Below are 20,340 nucleotides of genomic sequence, written 5' to 3' on the forward strand. Positions count from 1 at the left end.
CACGGCGGCCTTGGTTTCTGGACACGGAGTCAGCATGAGAGCACTTGTCTCCAGGGACGGGGCAGGGGCTCAGAACGATCAGCCAGGAGCTACCAGGGAGAGAGGAGGCCACTCAGCTCCTCCACAGGGAAGACCAAACGCCAGCAGCTTTGCCCGGCAGTCACCAGGCCCGGCTGCAGGTGGGGGGAGGCCGGAGTTGGCAGTGTCCTTCCGGATGGCTCTGAGGACAAGGACAGCTCTGGTCCCTTTGATGGTCTCCCGGGCATAAGGTGGAGGCAAGGGTCCTGGGGCCCAGCCAGCACAGCCCCGGAAAGACCCTGGGAGGAAGCACAGAGGATGGGGGCTCCGGTGGGCCTGGGCCCTGGGGCCAGTTCAGGTTAGGACGCTGCCTGAGGCCACCTGGAGGGGCTGGGGCCCAGCTGCAGGTGCGCCCAGGGCGGCACATCCCACCCTCTTCCGGCCCTGGGGCCCCTCTGTAGACAACCGATGGCCCGCGGCGGGGGTCAAAGTCCACAGCAAGAGTCTGTCCAGCTTGGGGGTCCTTGTGCATCCCAGCATCCCCGAAGGAGCCAGCAGCTCTCAGGGGAGGTAGAGCGCCACGACCACATAGATGACCCAGCTGGTGGACACAAAGACCCCGAAGAGCAGGCTGAAGAGCACGAGCGAACGGGCCTTGCGGGACGCCTCCTCAGCCTGGACCAGGTCCCCCCTGCTCAGGGCGGCGCGCGTCTGCAACGAGACGGAGGCCGGGCGTGGACGCGGAGCCCCCGCGCCCCCCCATGCAGCCCGGACTGCGGGCACCCTGAGAAGCCTGCGACCTGCCCGGGCCACCGCGTGGGAAGCAGCAACAGCCGGGGAGGCCACGGCCGCCCGCTCCTGGGCACCTGCCCCACGGGCCGGGCCCCAAGCCACAGCCTCGGCCTCCCCCGCCCCCCTCACAACCCTCCCGAGACTGGGGCCGCTGTTGCCCCCACCCTGCAGAGGAGGAAACCGAGGCTCAGTTCAGTGACCCACCTGGAGCCAGAACTCACAGGCAGGCGGCCAGTGGCCTCCAGACTCCCGCCTCCCCGCAGTCCCGAGAACTGCCTTCTCCCCACCATCCCAGCTTCATGACGGGGTGAACCTGACCGACGGGGGGACATCAGGGCCACGGCTGGGTCTGCTTTGCGCAGAAGCCCCCAGGGGCTTGCTACTCTGTTTCCTGGAACATCCTCACACGGGCATCACTGGGTCCCCAGGGACCAACCCCATGCCTGGTCAGGAATGTCAGGAGGAAGGAAGGAAGCTGTGCAGATAATGGATGGACGGACGGACAGATGGATGGATGGTGGTGGGTAGACAGGGACAGGTGGGTGGCTGAGTTAACAGATAATAGAGAGGTGAGTGGGAGAGCGTGTGGACAGATGGAGGGATGAATGGAGACTAGGGAGGTAGTAAGCAGATGGATGGGTGGGTAAACAGAGGAGTAGATGGATAGAGGGAGATGGGTAGAAATGTGTGGGTGGATGGGTGACAGTTTCTACCCCATTGAACACAAGCTCCCACTGAGGCAGGCAGTTCCTTGGGCCTTATCAATCATTCACACCTTTATTAGAAACTGGTTTAGCGGGATTTTCTAGTGCAGATCTCCCGTGGTCTGGGGCAGAGACAGGAGGGGCAGAGGTGGCCATCGAAGATGAACAAGGACGCCCGGACAACCAAGCACTTATCCCCCGGTTCCTGCCACCCTCCTGAGAAAGCTGGTGGCTGGACCAGGGGCTCCCTGCCAGCCAGGGGCTCCCTTCCAGCCACGGGCAGGGAGCGCGGCCCCGGGCTGACCACCCCCACCTACCTCGTGGGAGTAGACGATCGCGATGAGCCCCGTGAGCAGGCAGCAGAAGAGTGTCACCAGCACGGACTCCATCATGTAGTCCTTGGGGAGGGGCCTGTGGTCCACCGCCGCAGGGGCTGGTATGCCAGCCACGGGGCCGTTGTACTGCGGGGACAGAGGCCGCCACACCGCGGTGAGGACACAGCCATCCAGGGCCACCGCCCGCCCAGTGAGGCTGCAGGTCACCAAGGGGTCAGGTCCGGGCCCCCCTCTGCCTTCTAGCTCCGCAACCCCCCGCCTGTCACCAGCCCCAGGAGTCCTCTGGCTTCTGCCCTCTACAAACCGCTCAGTCCCGGGGGGGGCCATCTCCGTCTCTCCCTGCCCTGACTGCGCTCCCACCATGGGGGACTCTAAGCTCTCCCCCACAGGCACCCCGCGGTCTCTCGGCTTTTCTAAAAATCTAATCGAGTCACCTCCCACCCAAAAGCCCTGGGGCCCTCACTAGGGTCCCACCCTCCTACCCTGTCCTCCTCACTAAGGTGAGCCGACCCCTGTCATCCCCAGGTGACTGGGGGTGGGGGACCGGCCACCCTCCAGCCCTGTGCCCAGAGAACCGCTCCTCCTCTCCACCTGAAAGCTCCTCTTCACCCCTCAGAACTCAGCTCAAACGCCCCCACCTCTGGGAAGCCTTCCAGGCTCGCCCACCCCTCCCTCTCCCCCAGGCTGCAGAATCCTTTCCCTTCCCTCATCTGGGCAGTGAAGCCCCTCTGCAGGGGTCGCGACTTTTCATCACCTACATGTGCCAACCTCTCCCCTGGCGAGGGGGGTTGGTGGTGAGTGGGGGGCAGCAAGGAGGGATTCGTGGGAAGTGCCTGTGGCGCAGGGGGCCCCGGGGTGAGTGGGAGGCGGGGGGCAGGAGATGGGGGCTGGGGGAGCTGCGTGGGAAGTAAGTGGGCGTGGCGCCGGGGGTCCCGGGGTGTGGGGGAGGCGGGGGGTCGGGCCCACTCACCACCGGGAAGGGTGCGAAGAGCGGCGGCGTGGCGGGGGGCGGCGGGTACAGGGCCTGGGGCGAGGGCCCAGGCTGGAAGAGGACCGGGCCCTGCGGGAAGGGCGGGTACAGCAGGTGCACTGCCTTGGGGTCCGGCGGCGCGTAGGGCGGGGGCTCGCCTACGAAGCCGATGTCGGGCACCCCGCCGGCTGCCACCTTGGGCCCCTGCCGGGCCTCCCCCGCAGCCTCAGCCTGGGCGGGGGCCGCGGCCACGGCCTCGGCTTGGGCGTCGGCCGAGGGATCCTCCGGGGCCGGGGGCCTGCCCCCATCGGCGGCCACTTCCTCACTGGGCCCTCCGTCCTCATCCAGGAGCTGCGGGCGGCGCGGGAGCTGCGGGAGCTGCGGGAGCGCAGGGCTCCGGGGGTCCTCAGAGGCTGCGGGGCTACCGCCCCCTTTTGCATCCCCTCCTGGAAACAAACACCAGGTGCTGTGAACCCCAAGCGCCACTGAGCCAGGTGGCGCTCCTCCCCGCTCCCTGCTGCAAATCACAGCCACCCCAGGGCGGAAGTTCCAGGATGCTGCCAGTCCCCACCCTGCCCGTCTCCCGCGCTCAGGCCTCTGCTGCGGGGCGCTGGAAGGATGGACCCAAAGCGTAAGCGCGGGACGAGGGGGGAAGGGGCTTGCTGGCAGTCACCCGGCTGGTGCGTCACCAGGCTGGGCTAGAACCCGGGCCTCGCCCCTCCGAGCCCACTGCCCTGTTGCTGGTAGCCCGGACCAGGCAAGGGTCCGGCCAGGGCAGCGGGAGAGCGGCTCCGAGCCGAGCCGAGCCCAACAGACTCCTGGCTTGGGAGGCCGGGGAGACGGGTGCTCCCGGGTTAAGACCCTGGCTAACGGGCTGACCTCAGAGAGCCAGGAGGTCCCTAAGGGCCAAACGCTAGCTTGCTTTCTCTCGAGTAAACAAGTAAAATATTTTTAAAAACAACTTCCAAGCAGGCTTCAGAAACCTTTCCCTCCAGGTTACCAAGGGCTGGAGAAGGAGGGGGAGCCAGTGTTTACTGGAGGACGTTTCCGTCGGGGAGGATGGAAATATGCAGGAGGACGGACGGTGGTGGCGTCCGCACAACAGGGCGAACGGGCTTGATGCCCCTGAAGTGCGCACGTAAAAGGGGGGGGGGGGGGGGGGGGGGGGGGGCGCCCCAAGAGAAAGGCTTTTTAAATACTGTGGTTAAACAAGGGCGTCCGGCTGGCGCAGAGGGGCCTGTGAATCTTGATTTTGGGGTCGTGAGTTCGAGCCCCATGTTGGGTGTAGAATTTACTTGAAAAAATAAATAAAAGCCTGTGTCTCCTGTGGCTCACATCTACAAACTCTAGACAAAATACAAAAGGAGGGACACCTGGTTGAGCGTCTGCCCTCCGCTCTGGTCATGATCCCAGGGTCCTGGGATCGAGCCCCACATCGGGCTCCCTGCTCAGCGGGAAGCCTGCTTCTCCCTCTCCCGCTCCCCCTGCTTGTGCGCTCTCTCTCTCTCTCTGAGACAAATGAATAAAACAAAATACAAAAGGAAACTACCTGGAAACACTGAAAAGAGACCAAAAGTGGACAGACGGTGGAGTGGAAACAGAGAAGGGACCCTCAAAGGTGTGGGTTCCCACATACTTTCTCTCATTTCCCTCAAACCTCCAGGTGCCACCCAGAGCAACATGATGGGGCAGGACAGGTGATTAAAACCCTCCAGAGGGGCGCCTGGGTGGCTCAGTCAATTAAGTGTCTGCCTTCGGCTCAGGTTATGATCCCAGGATCCCGGGATCGAGTCCTGCATCGGGCTCCCTGCTCATCAGGGAGTCTGCTTCTCCCTGTGGCCCTCCCCCTTCTCATGTGCTCTCTCTCTCAAATAAATGGATAAAACCTCTTAAAAAAAAAAAACAAAAAACCCTCCAGAAACCCTGTCACATTCTGCCTGGAAGAAGTAAGACAGGGCCCCACAGAGTGGAAAGAGCAAGGAAATTCTTGTGTTAGGGGATGTCATGGAGGGGATGTGACCGTGGATGACCCTGCAGCTGGACCCCAGCATTCAGAGGCTCCTCAGCCCCCTCCCGGTCCTGGGAACGTGGGTCCCACTTGCCTTCCTCGCTCCCGGAGGCGGCCCCGAGGTCACAGCCTGAAGACGTGATGCTGAGACCATCCGGACAGTATCTGTGACTGAACCCAGTTAAGGCCTCTATACAGACTCGTAAGATGTGGTGGGCGGGTGCATCGGTCCTCGGACCTACCCACCTCATGGCCCCCGCGATGAGCCGAGCCTTGTCTGTGAGTCCCCTTGCTCGTTAACCCTGCCACCTGCCCACTTGGCCCCCCCTCCCTTCAGTCTCTCCCCGCCTTCCAGTGTAAGGGGGCCAGTTTCAGATCACACCCAAGAAGCTCCCAAGGAGCATACAAACCAACACCTAGAAAGGAAGGAGCTGCAGAGGGGGATCCCCTGCTTCTGTGGGTGAACTGAGGTGACCAGTGTATCTCAGTTTCCCCAGGACTTTCTCAGATTCACTACTAAAAATCTCACATCCTGCGAAAACCCTTAGTCTCAGACAAACCAGGATGATTAGTCACCCCAGACCGGATCCACGCGGGTCATGGGACTCACCCCTGAGCTGCATTTGTAGGGGACAGACCTAGAACAGCATAAAGGACCACCAAACAGGACCACCAAGCCAGCCAGAAGCAATTAACCAAATGGCAATAAGTACAAACCTATCAATAATTAAATTAAATGTCAATGCCGGGGCGCCTGGGTGGCTCAGTCGTTAAGCGTCTGCCTTCGGCTCAGGTCATGATCCCAGGGTCCTGGGATCGAGTCCCACATCGGGCTCCCTGTTCGGCGGGAAGCCTGCTTCTCCCTCTCCCACTCCCCCTGCTTGTGTTCCCTCTCTCGCTGTGTCTCTGTCAAATAAATAAAAATCTTTAAAAAATTAAAAAAATAACTACTCAATGGGGAGCCTCCTTCTCCCTCTGCCCCTCCTCTTGCCGGCTCTCTCTCTCAAATAAAAATCTTTAAAAAAAAAAAATTAACTTAAATGTCAATGGCATAAATTCTCCAGTCAAAAGACACTGAGTGTCTAAAAGGAAAAAAAACCCATTTGTATGCTGCCTACAAGAGACTCACTTCAGATGGAAGGACACACTGACTGAAATTGAAGGGATAGAAAAAGGTACTCCGTGCAATTGCAAACCAGACAAAACCTGGCACAGCTATATTTATATCAAAGTAAACTTTAAAACAAACACTGTGGGGCCTCTGGGTGGCTCAGTTGGTTAAGGGTCTGACTCTCAGTTTCGGCTCAGGTCATGATCTCAGGGTCGTGAGACTGAGCCCTGTGTCAGGCTCAACGCTAGGCATGGAATCTGCTTAAGGTTCTCTCCCTCTCCCTCTGCCTCTCCGCCCCCCCCCCACGCATGCATGTGCCCACTAGCCCTTGGTCTATAAATACATACATACATAAAACAAAGACTGTAATAAGAGACAAAGAAGGGTATTACATGATACAGAGGTCCAACACGAGGGTATAGCATATAACCACGTATGCTCCCAACACGGGAGCACCTAAATATACAAGCAAATATTAACAGACCAAAAGGAAGAAACAGACACCAATATTATAATAGTAGGAAACTTCAATACCCACATATATCAGTGGATGGATCATCCAGACAGAAAAATCAATACGGAAACGCCAGCCTTAAACATGTCAGGCCAGATGGACTTACAACTACACAGAACATTCCACCCAAAACCAAGGGAATAAACACCATTGCCAAGCACACCAGAAACGTTCACCAGTACAGAATATACATACGTTAGGCCACGAACAAGTCTTAATAAATTCAAGACTGAACCCTTCCAAAGATCTTCTCGAACCACAGTGGTACAAAACTAGAAAGCAATTACAGGAAGGAAACTGGAAAAGTCACAAGTATGTGGAGAATCAACACCTTGCTGCTGACCAACGACTGAGTCAAAGATGAAATCAAAAGGCAAATTAAAAAAAAAAAAAAAACCTCGTGACAAATGAATATGGAAATACAACATCCCAAACGTACAGGATGCAGCCAAAGCAGCTCTAGGAGGGAAGTTCATGGTAATCAATGCCTAACCAAAAACAAGAAAAAAATCTCAAATTAATGACCTGACTTTACACCTCAAGAAGGTAGGGGGAAATGCACCCCAAAGATAGGAGAAGGAAGGAAATAACAAAGATGAGAGCAAAAATAAATAGAATAGAGACTAAAAAGACAAAAGATCAATGAAACTAAGAGCTAGTTCTTTGAAAAGATAAAACTGACAAACCTACAGCTAGACTCATAAAGGTTTGAAAAAGACTCAAAAATCAAAAACAAAAGATGTTACAACAGATACCACAGAAATACAAAGGATCAAAGAGACTACTATGAACAATTATATGCCAATAATTTGACAATCTAGAAGAGGTCAATAAATTCCTAGAAACATACAACCTACCAAGACAGAATCTGAAAATTTAAAAAAAACTGAACAGACCAACTACTAGTAAGGAGACCGAATCAGTTCATCAAAAACCTCCCAACAAACACAAGTCCAGAACCACATGGCTTCATTGATGAACTCTACCAAACAGTCAAAGAATGAATAGCAGTCTTCCTCCAACACCTCCAAAAATAGAAGCAGAGGGAACACGCCCACACTCAGTTTACGAGGCCATTACCCTGATACCAAAACAAGACGAGGAGGCCACAAGAAGAGAAAATCACAGGCCGGGGCGCACCTGCCTTCGGCTCGGGTCATGGTCCCAGGGTCCTGGGATCAAGCCCCGCATCGGGCTCCCCGCTCGGCGGGGAGCCTGCTTCCTCTGCCTGCTTCTCCCCCTGCATGTGTGTGCTCGCTCTCTGTCAAATAAATAAAATCTTAAGAAAAAAGAAAATCACAGGCCAGTGGCCCTGATTCACACAAATGCAAACATCCTCAATAAATGATAGCAAACCAAATTCAACAATACATTAAAAGGATCATGCACCATGACCCAAGTGGAATGGGATTCCAGGGAGCGTTCAACACACACACAAATGTGATACACTCACTACATTAACAAAATGAAGGAAAAAATCACAGGATCATCCCAATAGATGCAGAAAAAGTGACAAAAGTCAACATCGATTTATGATAAAAACTCTCAATGAAGTGGGTATAGAGGGAACACACCTCAATATAAGAAAGGCCACCACATATGACAAGTCCACACCTAGGATCATTCTCACTGGTGAAAAGCTGAAAGCTTTTCCTCCAAGATCAGGAACAAGTCGAGGATGCCCACTCTCACCACTGTTACTCAACATATTACTGGAAGTCCTAGCCACAGCAATTAGGCACCAAAAAGAAACAGAAGGCATCCACATTGAAAAGGAAGAAATAAAACTCATTATTTGCAGATGAGACGATATCATATATAGAAAACCCTAAGAGCCTCACCAGAAAACTTAGAACTAATGAATGAATTCAGTGAAGCTGCAGGATACAAAAATCAATACAAAAAATCTATTGCATTTCTATCCACTAGCAATGAACTATCAGAAAAAGACATTAAGAAAATAACATTTTTTTAAAAAGAAAATAAATAAAATAACACATTTAGGGGCATCTGGCTGGCTCAGCTGATGGAGCATGTGACTCTTGACCTCAGAGTTATAGGTTCGAGCCCCACTTTGGGTGTAGAGATTACTTAAAAATAAAATCTTAAAAAAAAAGAAAGAAAGAAAGAAAGAAAACAACCCATTTACAATTGCACCAAAAAGAATAAAACACACACACACACACACACACAAAGGAAAAAGAATAAAATACCTAGGAATAAATTTATCCTTCTTTTAAAATAAACTCTACCCTCAACATGAGGCTCGAACTCACAACCCCAAGATCAAGAGTCACATGCTCCACTGATTGAGCCAGTGAGATGCCCCTAGGAATAAATTGTTTTAAGGGGTGGGAAGGGACAGAGAGAGGGGGAGTGAGAGAAATTAAAGCAGGCTCCATGCCCACCACATGAGTGAACCCGACACAGGGCTTGATCTCACAACCCTGAGATCATGACCAGAGCTGAAATCAAGAGTCGGACGCTTAACCAACTGAGCCACCCAGGCGCCCCCCACCCAGGAATAAATTTAACCATGAAGGTAAAAGACCTGTATACCAAAAATGAGAAGACAACATTAATGAAACAAAATGAAGAAGACACAAATAAATGGAAAGACATCCCATGCTCATGGATTGGAAGAACACTGTTAAAATGTTCATATCACCCAAAGCAACGTACAGATTCAGTGCAATCCCTATCAAAATCCCAGTGGAAGGGCCCTTGGTGGCTCAGGCGGTTAAGCCTCTGCCTTCAGCTCAGGTCATGATCCCAGGGTCCTGGGATGGAGTCCCACATCGGGCTCCCTGCTCAGTGGGGAGTCTGCTTCTCCGTCTCCCTCTGCTACTCCCCCTGCTTGTGCTCTCTCAAATAAATAAATCTTTTTTTAAAAAATCCCAATGGCATTTTCCACAGAAATGTAACAAATGATGCTAAAATTTGTATGGAACCACAAAAGACCCTGAATAGCCAAAGCAATCTCAAGAAAGAACAAAGCTGAAGGCATCACACTCCCTGATTTCACACTGTATCACAAAGAGATTGTAAAAAAAAAAAAAAAAAAAAAAAAAAAAAGACACACAGGAAACAACAGGTGTTGGCGAGGATGCAGAGAAAGGGGAACCCTCTTGCACTGTTGGTGGGAATGTAAACTGGTGCAGCCACTCTGGAAAACAGTATGGAGGTTCCTCAAGAAGTTAAAAATAGAGATACACTACAATCCAGCAATTGCACAACTAGGTATTTACCCAAAGGATATAAGAATACAGATTTGAAGGGGCACATACACCCCAATGTTCAAAGTAGCAATGTCCACAATAGCCAAACTATGGAAAGAGCCCAAATGTCCATCAACAGATGAATGGATAAAGAAGATGTGATATATATATGATATATATATATATACACACACACACACACACACACACACACACACACACTAGAATATTACTCAGCCATCAAAAAATGAAATCTTGCAACAATGTAGTTGGAGCTAGAATGTATTATGCTAAACAAAATAAGTAGAGAAAGACAAATACCTTATGATCTCATTCATATGTGGAATTTAAGAAACTAAACAGATAAATATGTGGGAAGGAAAAAAAAGAGAGAAACAAACCATAAGAGACTCTGGACTAGGGGCGCCTGGGTGGCTCAGTCGGTTAAGAGTTCAACTCTTGGTTTCAGCTCAGGTTGTGATCTCAGGGTCGTGGGATTGAGCCCCACCTTGGGCTCCACACTCAGCGCTGAGACTGCTTGGGATTCTTTCCCTCTTCCTCTCCCTCCCCCTCTGCCCCTCCCCCCTGCTCCACAGGCGCTCTCTTGCTCTTAAATAAATAAATAAAATCTTAAAAAAAAAAAGACTCTTGACTCTAGAGAACAAACCAAGGGTTGCTGGAGGGGAAGTGGGCAGGGCAATGGATTAAATAAGTGATGGGTATTAAGGGGGGCAATTGTGATGAGCACTGGGTGTTGTATGTAAGTGATGAATCACTGAAGTCTACTCCTGAAACCAATATTGCACTGTATGTTAACTAGAATTTAAATGAAATTTGAAAAAAATAAAATAAAAAATAAACCAGACACATAGATCAATGAAACAGAGAGCCCAGAAATAAACCCATGTATATATATATGGTCAATTAATTTACGGCAGAGGAGCCAAGAGCAGACAATGGAGAAATGAGAGTCTCTTCAATAAATGGTGTTGGGAAAACAGCCACATGCAAAAGAATGAAACTGGACCACTTTCTTACACCATACAGAAAAATTAACTCAAAATGGATTGAAGACTTGAATTTAAGACCTGAAACCATAAAGTTTCTGGAGGAAAACATAGGCAGAAAGCTTCCAGACATCAGTCTTAGTGATGATTTTTTGGATTTAACACCAAAAGCAAAATGAAAGCAAGAGAAGTAAAAATAAGCAAGTGGGACTATATCAAACTAAAAGGCTTCTGCACAAAGAAACCATCGACAAAATGAAAAGGCGACATACTGAATGGGAGAAAATATTTGCAAATCATGTATCTGATAACAGGCTAATATCCAAAATATGCAAAGAATTCATACAACTTAATAGCAAAAACAGGGCGCCTGGGTGGCTCAGTTGGTTAAGCGACTGCCTTCGGCTCAGGTCATGATCCTGGAGTCCCGGGATCAAGTCCCGCATCGGGCTCCCTGCTCGGCGGGGAGCCTGCTTCTGCCTCTGACCCTCCCCCCTCTCATGTGCTCTCTCTCTCTCTCGTTCTCTCTGTCTCAAATGAATAAATAAATCTTTAAAAAAAAAAATAGCAAAAACAAAAACCCCATACCATCCAAGTAAAAAATAGGCAGAAGACCTGAATAGACATTTCTCCAAACAAGACATACAGATGGCCACCAGGTGCATGGAAAGATGCTCAACATCAGTCATCACCAGGGAACTGCAAGGAGACACCACCTCACCCCTATCAGGGTGGCTATCATCAAAACCAAGAAATGACAAGTGTTGGCGAGGAGGTGGAGAAAAAGGAACCCTTGTGCACAGCTGCTGGGAATGCAAATTGGTGCAGCCACGAGGGGAAACAGTAGAGCCTCCTGAAAGAATTAAAAATAGAACCACCAAGGGGCGCCTGGGTGGTGCAGTCAGTTAGGCGTGCGACTCTTGGTTTCGGCTCAGGTCATGATCTCAGGGTCGGGAAATGGAGCCCCACAACGTGCTCCTCACTCAGCGTCGAGTCTGCTTAAGATGGTCTCTCTCCCTCTCCCCCTCCCCCCATGCATGCTCGCTCTAATAAATAAATAAAATGTTTATCTGACAGAGAGAGCAAGCGAGCACAAGCAGGGGGAGTGGGAGAGGGAGAAGCAGGCTCCCCACTGAGCAGGGAGCCCGAATGCGGGGCTCGATCCCAGGACCCCGGGATCATGACCTGAGCTGAAGGCAGACGCTTAATGACTGAGCCACCCAGGCACCCCATAAAGAAGAAAAGAGGGGAAGGGAGGGGAGGGGAAGGGAGGGGAGGAAAAGGAAAAAAGAAGAAGAAAAAAGGGAAAAAAAAAGAAAGACAGAAAACTGGACCACAGCAGGATGCCCCACTCACGAAGGGGCCACAGAACTCGGGATCTGAGAGCCACAGCTGACTGCCAGCTAAAACCCAACAAATCAACATCTCCCTGGGAATTCTTTTTTTTTTTTTTTTTTTAAAGATTTTATTTATTTATTTAAGACAGAGAATGAGAGAGAGCACATGAGAAGGGTTAGGGTCAGAGGGAGAAGCAGACTCCCCGCAGAGCAGGGAGCCCGATGCGGGACTTGATCCTGGGACTCCAGGATCATGACCTGAGCCGAAGGCAGTCGCCCAACCAACTGAGCCACCCAGGCGCCCCCTCCCTGGGAATTCTAACGGGGCTAAGAATCTACACAACCTAATAGTCACAAGGTCTGGGACACGGTACAAGATAACATGCCACACAAAGAACCAGGAAGATGTGCCCGGTCCTCTCGGGAGGAGCCGGACAAGCAGAGGCGCGCCCGAGGGGACCGACTTGCGGGGACTACCCGCACAGCTGCCATCACGACTGTGCTCCAGGAGATAGAAATATGCCTGAAATAAGTTCTCAACAGAGAATAGAAACAATTCTTTAAAAAGGAACCAAACAGAAATTCTCAACTAAGGCATATAATGTCAAATTAAAAATTCATCGGTTGCCCTCCATAGCAGAAGGCAGGGGACGGGGGTAAAAACGAGTCTCTGAAGGTGCGACACACCCATCAGAAGAACAGAAAGAAGAAAAGTAAAGGAGGAAAAAGGAAAAGAACCAAACCTCAGCGACCTGTGTGGTAACACAAGAAGGTCTAAATGGATGGGTCAGTGAAGTCCCAGGAGAGACTTGGGGGGAAAATATATTTGAAGTACTAACAGATCCAAACTTCACAAATTTGGTCAAAGACCAATTTATAGATGCATAAAACTTGGAAAATCCAAAGCAGGGACTCTGGGGGAAACTAAATGCATCTTCCTATAACTTCTCAAAACCAATAATAGTACTAAAGTCTTGAAAACAGAAGAAGGCAGAAGAAAATGCAAGACCTCTGTTGAAATAACTTGAACTTCCATAAACATTCGATAGACAGCTAGGTCAGAAGACAATAGATCGGGATCTTACAGTGCCGAAAGAATGGTCAACCCAGAAACTGAGACCTAAAGAAAATGTGCTTGAGGAATAAAGGTATGTATTAGTTTTCTGTCATCATCTAACAAAGTAACCACAAACACAGCTTAAAACCACCCATCCGCCTCACACCCATTATAATCACTAGAATTAAACAACAACATCAAACAAACAAAAAAACCCAGGGATGCCTGGGTGGCTCAGTCAGTTAAGGTCAGTCAGTTAAGTATTTGCGTTCGGCTCAGGTCATGATCCCAGGGTCCTGGGATCGAGCCCCACATTGGGCTCCCTGCTCTGTGGGAAGTCTGCTTCTCCCTCTCCCGACCCCCTGCTTGTGTTCCCTCTCTCACTGTGTCTCTGTCAAATAAATAAAATCTTTAAAAACACACACACACACACAAATAACCATGTCAGGAATGAAAAAGGGGTTATCATCACAGATCCTACAGACATTAAAAGAAAATTAAGGGAATACTATGAACAACGTTATGCCAACAAATCTGACAACATAGGTGAAAGACATTTCTCTTTCCAGCTCTCCAAAATTGACCCAAGAAACAGGAAACCTGAATAATTGTATATCTATTAAAGAAATTAAATTTGTTATCAAAAACAGAAAAGTTCTATGCCCAGATGGTTTCACTGTTAAAGTCTATCAAACACTCAAAGAAGAAAATAACACTAACATTACACAGGTTTTTTTTTAATAGAGGAGGTAAGATCATTGCCCAACTCATCTGATGAAGCCAGCATAAACCTGACACCAAAAGCCAAAATAGGAAAGTTATAGACCAATATCCCTCATGAATATAAGCACAAAAAAATCCTTAATAAAATAATAGCAAATTAAATCCAACAATACATAAAAATACCTCACCATCAAACAGGATTATTCAAGGTTGGTTCAACATTCAAAAAAAGCAATATAATTCACCATATTAACAGAATAAAGGAGAAAAACCATATTATCATTTCAAAGGATGTAGAGAAAATATGACAAAATCCAACACCCATTAATGGTTAACAAACAACCTTTTAACAAACTAATAATAGTAGAGAGTATCCTCAGATTGATAAAGGGCATCTATGAAAAGCCTACAGCTAACCACACTCTTAATGGTAAAAGACCAAATTGCTTCCCTTTTCTCCCCAGGATCAGAAACAAAGTAAGGATGTCCACGTTCACCACTTCTACTTAACACTATTCTGATGGTCTTCACCATATCAATAAGGCACAAGAAATAAAAATCACAGACTGCAAAAGGAGTAAAACTCTCCTTGTTTGCAGATGATTTGCTTTTTATATAGAGAATCCAGGAAATCCACACCAATTCCTAAAATGAATAAATGGATTTAATACAAAGTTCACAAGGCTAATATACAGAATCAATTATGTTCTTATGCACTACTAGCAAATTGGAAAACAAATTAAAACTAAAATCCAGATCACAGTAGCACCAACATAACTGGAAAATAACTAAGAATAAATTGAACCAATGAATTCCAAAACATCTACACTGAAAATTACAAAGCACCGCTGATAAATTAAGGAAGTCCCAAATAAATGGAAAGGTATATACCATGTTCATTGTTCAGAACACTCAAACTGTTAACAATTTTCTCCACATTCATCTATAGATTCATTGCGATCACAATCAAAATTCCAGCAGTCTTTTTTCTCTAAGTTTTTTTTTTTTTTTTTTTGAGAGAAAGAGAGAGAGTGGGGCTAGGGGCAGAAGGAAAAGGAGAGAGAGAATCCCAAGTGGACTCCTCGACAAGTGTGGAGCCCAATACAGGGCTTGATCCCACAACTCCGAGACCATGACCCACGCCAAAAACCAAGAGAACGTCGCTCAACTGACTGAGCCACCCAGGTGCCCCATCCAGCAGGTTTTTTTTTTTTAAGATATAGAAAGTGACAAGCTCATTTTAAAATTTTTACAAAAATAGAAAGCACCTAGAATCACCAAAACAATTTTCAAAAGGAGGACAAAATTGGAAGAATCTACCTGATTTCAAGACTTACTGTAAATCCAAGATAAACCAGATGGTTCATTACAAATGAAATGATAGACACACACATCAATGAAGCACACGTGCACACACACACACACACACGGTCAGTTGATTTTTGCTGAAGTTTCTAAGGCAATTCAGTGAAGGAAAAAAAGCCTTTTTTTTTTTTAAGATTTTATTTATTTATTTGACAGAGAGAGACACAGCGAGAGAGGGAACACCAGCAGGGGGAGTGGGAGAGGGGGAAGCAGGCTTCCCGCAGAGCAGGGGGCCCGATGTGGGGCTCGATCCCAGGACCCTGGGATCATGACCTGAGCCTAAGGCAGACGCCCAATGACTGAGCCACCTAGGCGCCCTGAAGAAAAGCCTTTTTAATAACTGAAATAGGATCAACTGATTACCTGCATGGAAAAAAGTGAATATTGACTCTTCCTCACAACATCCACAGGAAATAATTCTGAAGGGATCATAAACCTAAATGTAATACCTGAAACTATAAAACTCCTAGATTAAACATAGAAGATCTGTGGGATCTTAGGATGGATAAAGATTTCTTATATATGACACCAAAAGTATGATCCATAAGAGAAAAAATTTGTAAACTGGACTTCAAAATTAAAAACAAAAAAAAAAAACTTTTCCTCTTCAGAAGACATCACTAAGCTGCACAGCAAAGGAAACCACCAACAAAACTGAAAGAAAACCTACCGAATGGAAGATATGTGCAAATGACACACATGATAAAGGATTAGTATCCAAAATACATAAAGAACTTATACAACTCAACACACGCAAAAAAACAATCATTATCCATGTCTTCTGCCCATTTTTAGACATTTCTCCAAAGACATACAGATGACCAACGGACACACGAAAAGATGCTCATCATCATTCATCATCAGGGAAATGCAAATCAAAACCACAATGAGGGGTGCCTGGGTGGCTCAGTCATTAAGAGTCTGCCTTCGGCTCAGGTCATGGTCCTGGGGTCCTGGGATTGAGCCCCACATCGGGCTCCCTGCTCCACGGGAAGCCTGCTTCTCCCTCTCCCACTCCCCCTGCTTGTGTTCCCTCTCTCACTGTGTGTCTGTCAAATAAATAAATAAAATCTTTAAAAAAAAAAAACAACACAATGAGATATCACATCAGTCAATCAACACCACAAGAAACAACAGGGGTTGGCAAGGATGTAGAGGAAAAAGAACCCTCTTGCACTATTGGTGGGAATGCAAACTGGTGCAGCCACTGTGGGAGACAGTATGGAGGTTCCTCAAAAAAGTAAACACAGGGACACCTGGGTGGCTCAGTTGGTTAAGCATCTGACTTGATCTCAGCTCACGTCTTGATCCCAGGATCGTTGAGTTCAAGTCCCCTGTTCAAGCTCCCTCTCCCAGCATGGAGCCTACTTAAATTTAAAAAAAAGAAGAAGAAAGAAAATAGAACTACCTTATGATCCAGTAATTCCACTACTGGGTATTTACCCAAAGATTACAAAAACACTAATTCAAAGGGATACATTCAAAGGATATCTAATTCAAAGGGTTACCTGCAGCATTATTCACAATAGTCAAGACATGGAAGCAGTCCAAGTGTCCATCAGTAGACGAATGGATAAAGAAAAGGTGGTAGAGAGAGAGAATATTATTCAGCTATGAAAAGAATGAAATCAGGGCCCCTGGGTGGCTCACTGAGTTGGGTGTCTGCCTTTGGCTCAGGTTATGATCTTGGGATCCTGATGGAGCCCCCGCAGTGGGCTCCCTGTGGGGGGTGGGGAATGGGGGAGTCTGCTTCTCCCTCTGCCCCTCAGCCCTGCTCGTGCTCTCACTCTACTCTTAAATAGGTATGAAATTTTAAAAAAAAGAAAAAAGAATGAAATCTTGCCATTTGCAATGACATGGATAGAGCTAGAGAGTATAATGCTAAGCAAAATAAATCAGAGAAAGACAAATACCCTATGATTTCACTCATATGTGGAATTTAAGAAACAAAAGAGATGAGCAAAGGGGGAAAAGAGAGAGAGGGAGACAACCCAAAAAGCAGAGTATTAACTGTAGAGAACAAACAGATGGTCAGCAGAGGGGAGGTGGAGGGGGGGAAATGGGTGAAATAGGTGGTGGGGATTAAGAGGACACTTATCTTGATGAGCACTAATTATGGAATTATTGAATCACTATATTGTACACCTGAAACTAATAACACTGTTAACAACACTGGGACTTTTTTTTAAAGCCAATATTTAAAAAAAAGAAAACCATCAGTAAGAACATACACAGGCAAATCACAGAATGGGAGAAAAATATTCATAACACATGTATCAGGCAAAGGAGTTGTATCAACAATGCATAAAAAACTCCCACAATTCAGCAGGTCAAACATCCCAATGAGAAAATGGATGAAAGATTTGTGAACACTCCACCAAAGAGGATATTCAAATGATCGATGAGCACATAAAAAAGATGTTCGGTGTCAGCAGTCGCCAGAAACGCCATCAAAATTACAAATGCCAACTAAAACCAGGAGGTATCACTACACACCCATTGGGGGGGCTGGGATTAACCACCACCGACAACCCTGACCCCAACACCCCAGCTCTCAGGCACAGCAGGTGAGAAAGGAAAACAGTGAAACCACGTTGGGAAACACGTCAACTGTTCCTTTTAAAAGTTAAGCATACACCTGCCGTAGGATCCAGCTACCCCACTCATAGGCATGGACCCGAGAGAAAATTATAGGACCACGTAAAGACCTGTTCACAAATATCTGTAGCAGGGGCGCCTGGATGGCTCAGTGGATTAAGTGTCTGCCGTCCTCAGCTCAGGTCATGACCCCAGGGTCCTGCGATCGAGCCCCACATTGGGCTCCCTGCTCAGTGGGGAGTCTGCTTCTCCCTCTCCCTCTGCTGCTCCCCCTCTGGTCTCTCTCTCTCTCTCTATGTCAAATAAGTAATATCTTTAAAAAAATAAGATAAAATCTTTAAAAAAATAAATACATGTAAATGCCCAAGAAGATTTAAACACACACACACACACACAAATATTTGTAGCAGTTTGAGAAACACTACACGCTTGTTGTGTGAAGCCACTCAGTTTGGGCTAGTTTGTTACACAGCATAAGCCAACGGAGAACTGAGAGAGGAGGTTTCCTCTGGCAGCCAGAGCCGAGTGCGGGAAGTGGCCGGAACGCGAGCAGGAAGGAAGCAGTGGGGACAGAGGGACAGGTGACAGTGGCCTGAGCAGAAGGGAGGGACGTGGGCAAGTGGCCAAACCCAGGCAGGACTGAGGAGGTGCGCCGGCCTGACAGCGTGCAGAGGGGCGGCGGGAAGAGCAACATGGGGAGTGACAGGCACAGCAGACCCCCCTCATCTCCTCCGGGCTGGTGCCACTCAAGAGCTGGAGCCCAGGGACCATGCCGCCTGGGCCCCTTCACCTCCCTGTGCCTCTCAGTTTCCTCACCCTTAAAATGGGGACACCACCAACTCCTGGGGTTGCCGTTGGGATTAAATGGGGGTAAAGTGCTCCTAACACTGGCTACTGTGACCTGAGGTTAGGAAGAGACTGGAAGAGGACGACAGACACCAGTCAGACCCCAGTCCCTGTAGAGGCCTCGGGAGACGCTCTTGAGAACTCCAGGGCCCCAACCTCACTGCCGCCCCCAAGGGCTGGGGTTCTTCACCAACCAAGCCTACAACACTGGGGGATGGAGGGAAGTCCTGTCTGCTGTCTGCCGGGGAGGCTTCTTCTTACTCAAAGCCGCCACCCCTCCACACGGAGCCCCCAAACGGCCTTCTGCGTAGGTGATACACCGAGCACCCAGCCAGCCATTCGATCCCGCCCGCTCTTGTGGGGCACCCACCACGGACCAGTGCCGTGGGCTCGGAAACGCAGTTCTGTACACAAACCCTATGAAAAGATCACGATTTCAGCAGGTTCAGGCGCCCGGGGGCTGCCGAGCGCATGAAGCTGTGCAGGTAACACATCCAGGTGAAGGATAATGGCAAGACCATGAACTGCAGCGACCATGACTGAGCATCTATGAGGTGCCGGGCCCTGCACCCCGTCCCCCCGACAGTCCATCCGCATGAACGCGGACGCGGCCCAGCAAACGCGTGAAGTCTGGCTGCACCAGCTGAGGGCCCTGACGCGCGCTCCATACCTCAGGCGCCTCATCTGCGAAATGGGAAGAGTAACAATCACTTCCAAGTAAGCACCGTGAAGCTCTGGCCCGCTCTCCTCTAGTGTCTCGGGTCATGGTCAGGGGCACCTGCCCCATTTCACAGGTGCGCGAAGGGAGGCCGACGGCCGCTCCCCGGGGGCCCCGCCAGATGCAGATGCGCTCCGGAGGCCGGTCCCTCGCAGAGGCTGGTCCCTCGCAGAGGCCGGCCCGGCACAGCCGCAATTATCATAACAAAAACCGCAGCTTCCCGGGGCCCCCGCCGGGGCAAATACCTGGCCCGATGGCGCGGAGATAGGGCTGCTGAGTAAATAAATTTGCTGGCGGGGCTGCTGGGCCCGCGGCCTCGGGTTCTCGGGTTCTCGACACCCGAGCCTCCGCGGACATTCCAGCCGCGAGGGGGGCGGAGGGCGCGCGGCGCCGGGCGCACGCCCCCCACACCCGCAGCTCCGGGCGCATCCCCACCTCGGCCCCCCGCCCCGCCAGCCTGGGGCTCCCGAGCACAGGGCCCGGTCCCGGGGTGGGGGGGGCGTCGAAGCTCCCGGAACGAGCCTCTCTCGGCCCCGCCCTTGCTGCCCATCTCTCTGCCCCGTCCCCGCACCCCGTTCCATCGCGCCGGCCTCCGCGCGGTCTCTTCCCGCCGCCGCGGCTCCCTCCCCGACCCCGTCTCGGTCCCCCTCCCCCAGCCCAGCCCAGCCCACCCCCTGCCAGGGCCCCTGCCCTCGCTCTAAGAACTTCTGCGTGGCCGGAGGGGCGGGCAAAGTCACCAGGTGGAGGACGGGGCGTGGGGGAGAAGAGGGGAAAACGCCCCCCAAGTGGCCCGGCGCGGGGCACCTGCTGCCCGCCCTTCCCCCTCCGCTCCCGCAGGGGCGCCCAGGGAGCTGGAGAGGAGCGCCGCCTAAGTCGCCAGAACTTTCCACAGCATCCTCCTGGCGTTCCGGGTTCTGGAGGAGGGGGTCCCAGGGCCAGGTTGGTCCCCGCGGGAGGAGCTCCCGGGCCCGCCCCCCGCCGCGGCGCCGGGACCCCCGGGAGCCCTCACCTGCGTCCAT

The 20,340-nt window shown here is 50.2% G+C and overlaps 1 protein-coding gene across 1 annotated transcript; it reads right to left on the reverse strand.

Moving 5' to 3' along the window:
- Positions 1-579: 579 nt before the first annotated feature.
- On the reverse strand, positions 580-20,340 carry PRRT1B (proline rich transmembrane protein 1B). Its single transcript, XM_035016577.1, has 4 exons — positions 20,331-20,340; positions 2,820-3,265; positions 1,832-1,975; positions 580-729 (listed from the first exon to the last, which is right to left on the reverse strand). Exons 1-4 carry the CDS (start codon positions 20,338-20,340, stop codon positions 580-582), a joined length of 750 nt encoding a protein of 249 aa, XP_034872468.1.

This window comes from Mirounga leonina, unplaced genomic scaffold (assembly GCF_011800145.1).
Source record: "Mirounga leonina isolate KUSES-001 unplaced genomic scaffold, KU_Mleo_1.0 Mir_170, whole genome shotgun sequence".
Classification (NCBI taxonomy): Eukaryota; Metazoa; Chordata; class Mammalia; order Carnivora; family Phocidae; genus Mirounga; species Mirounga leonina.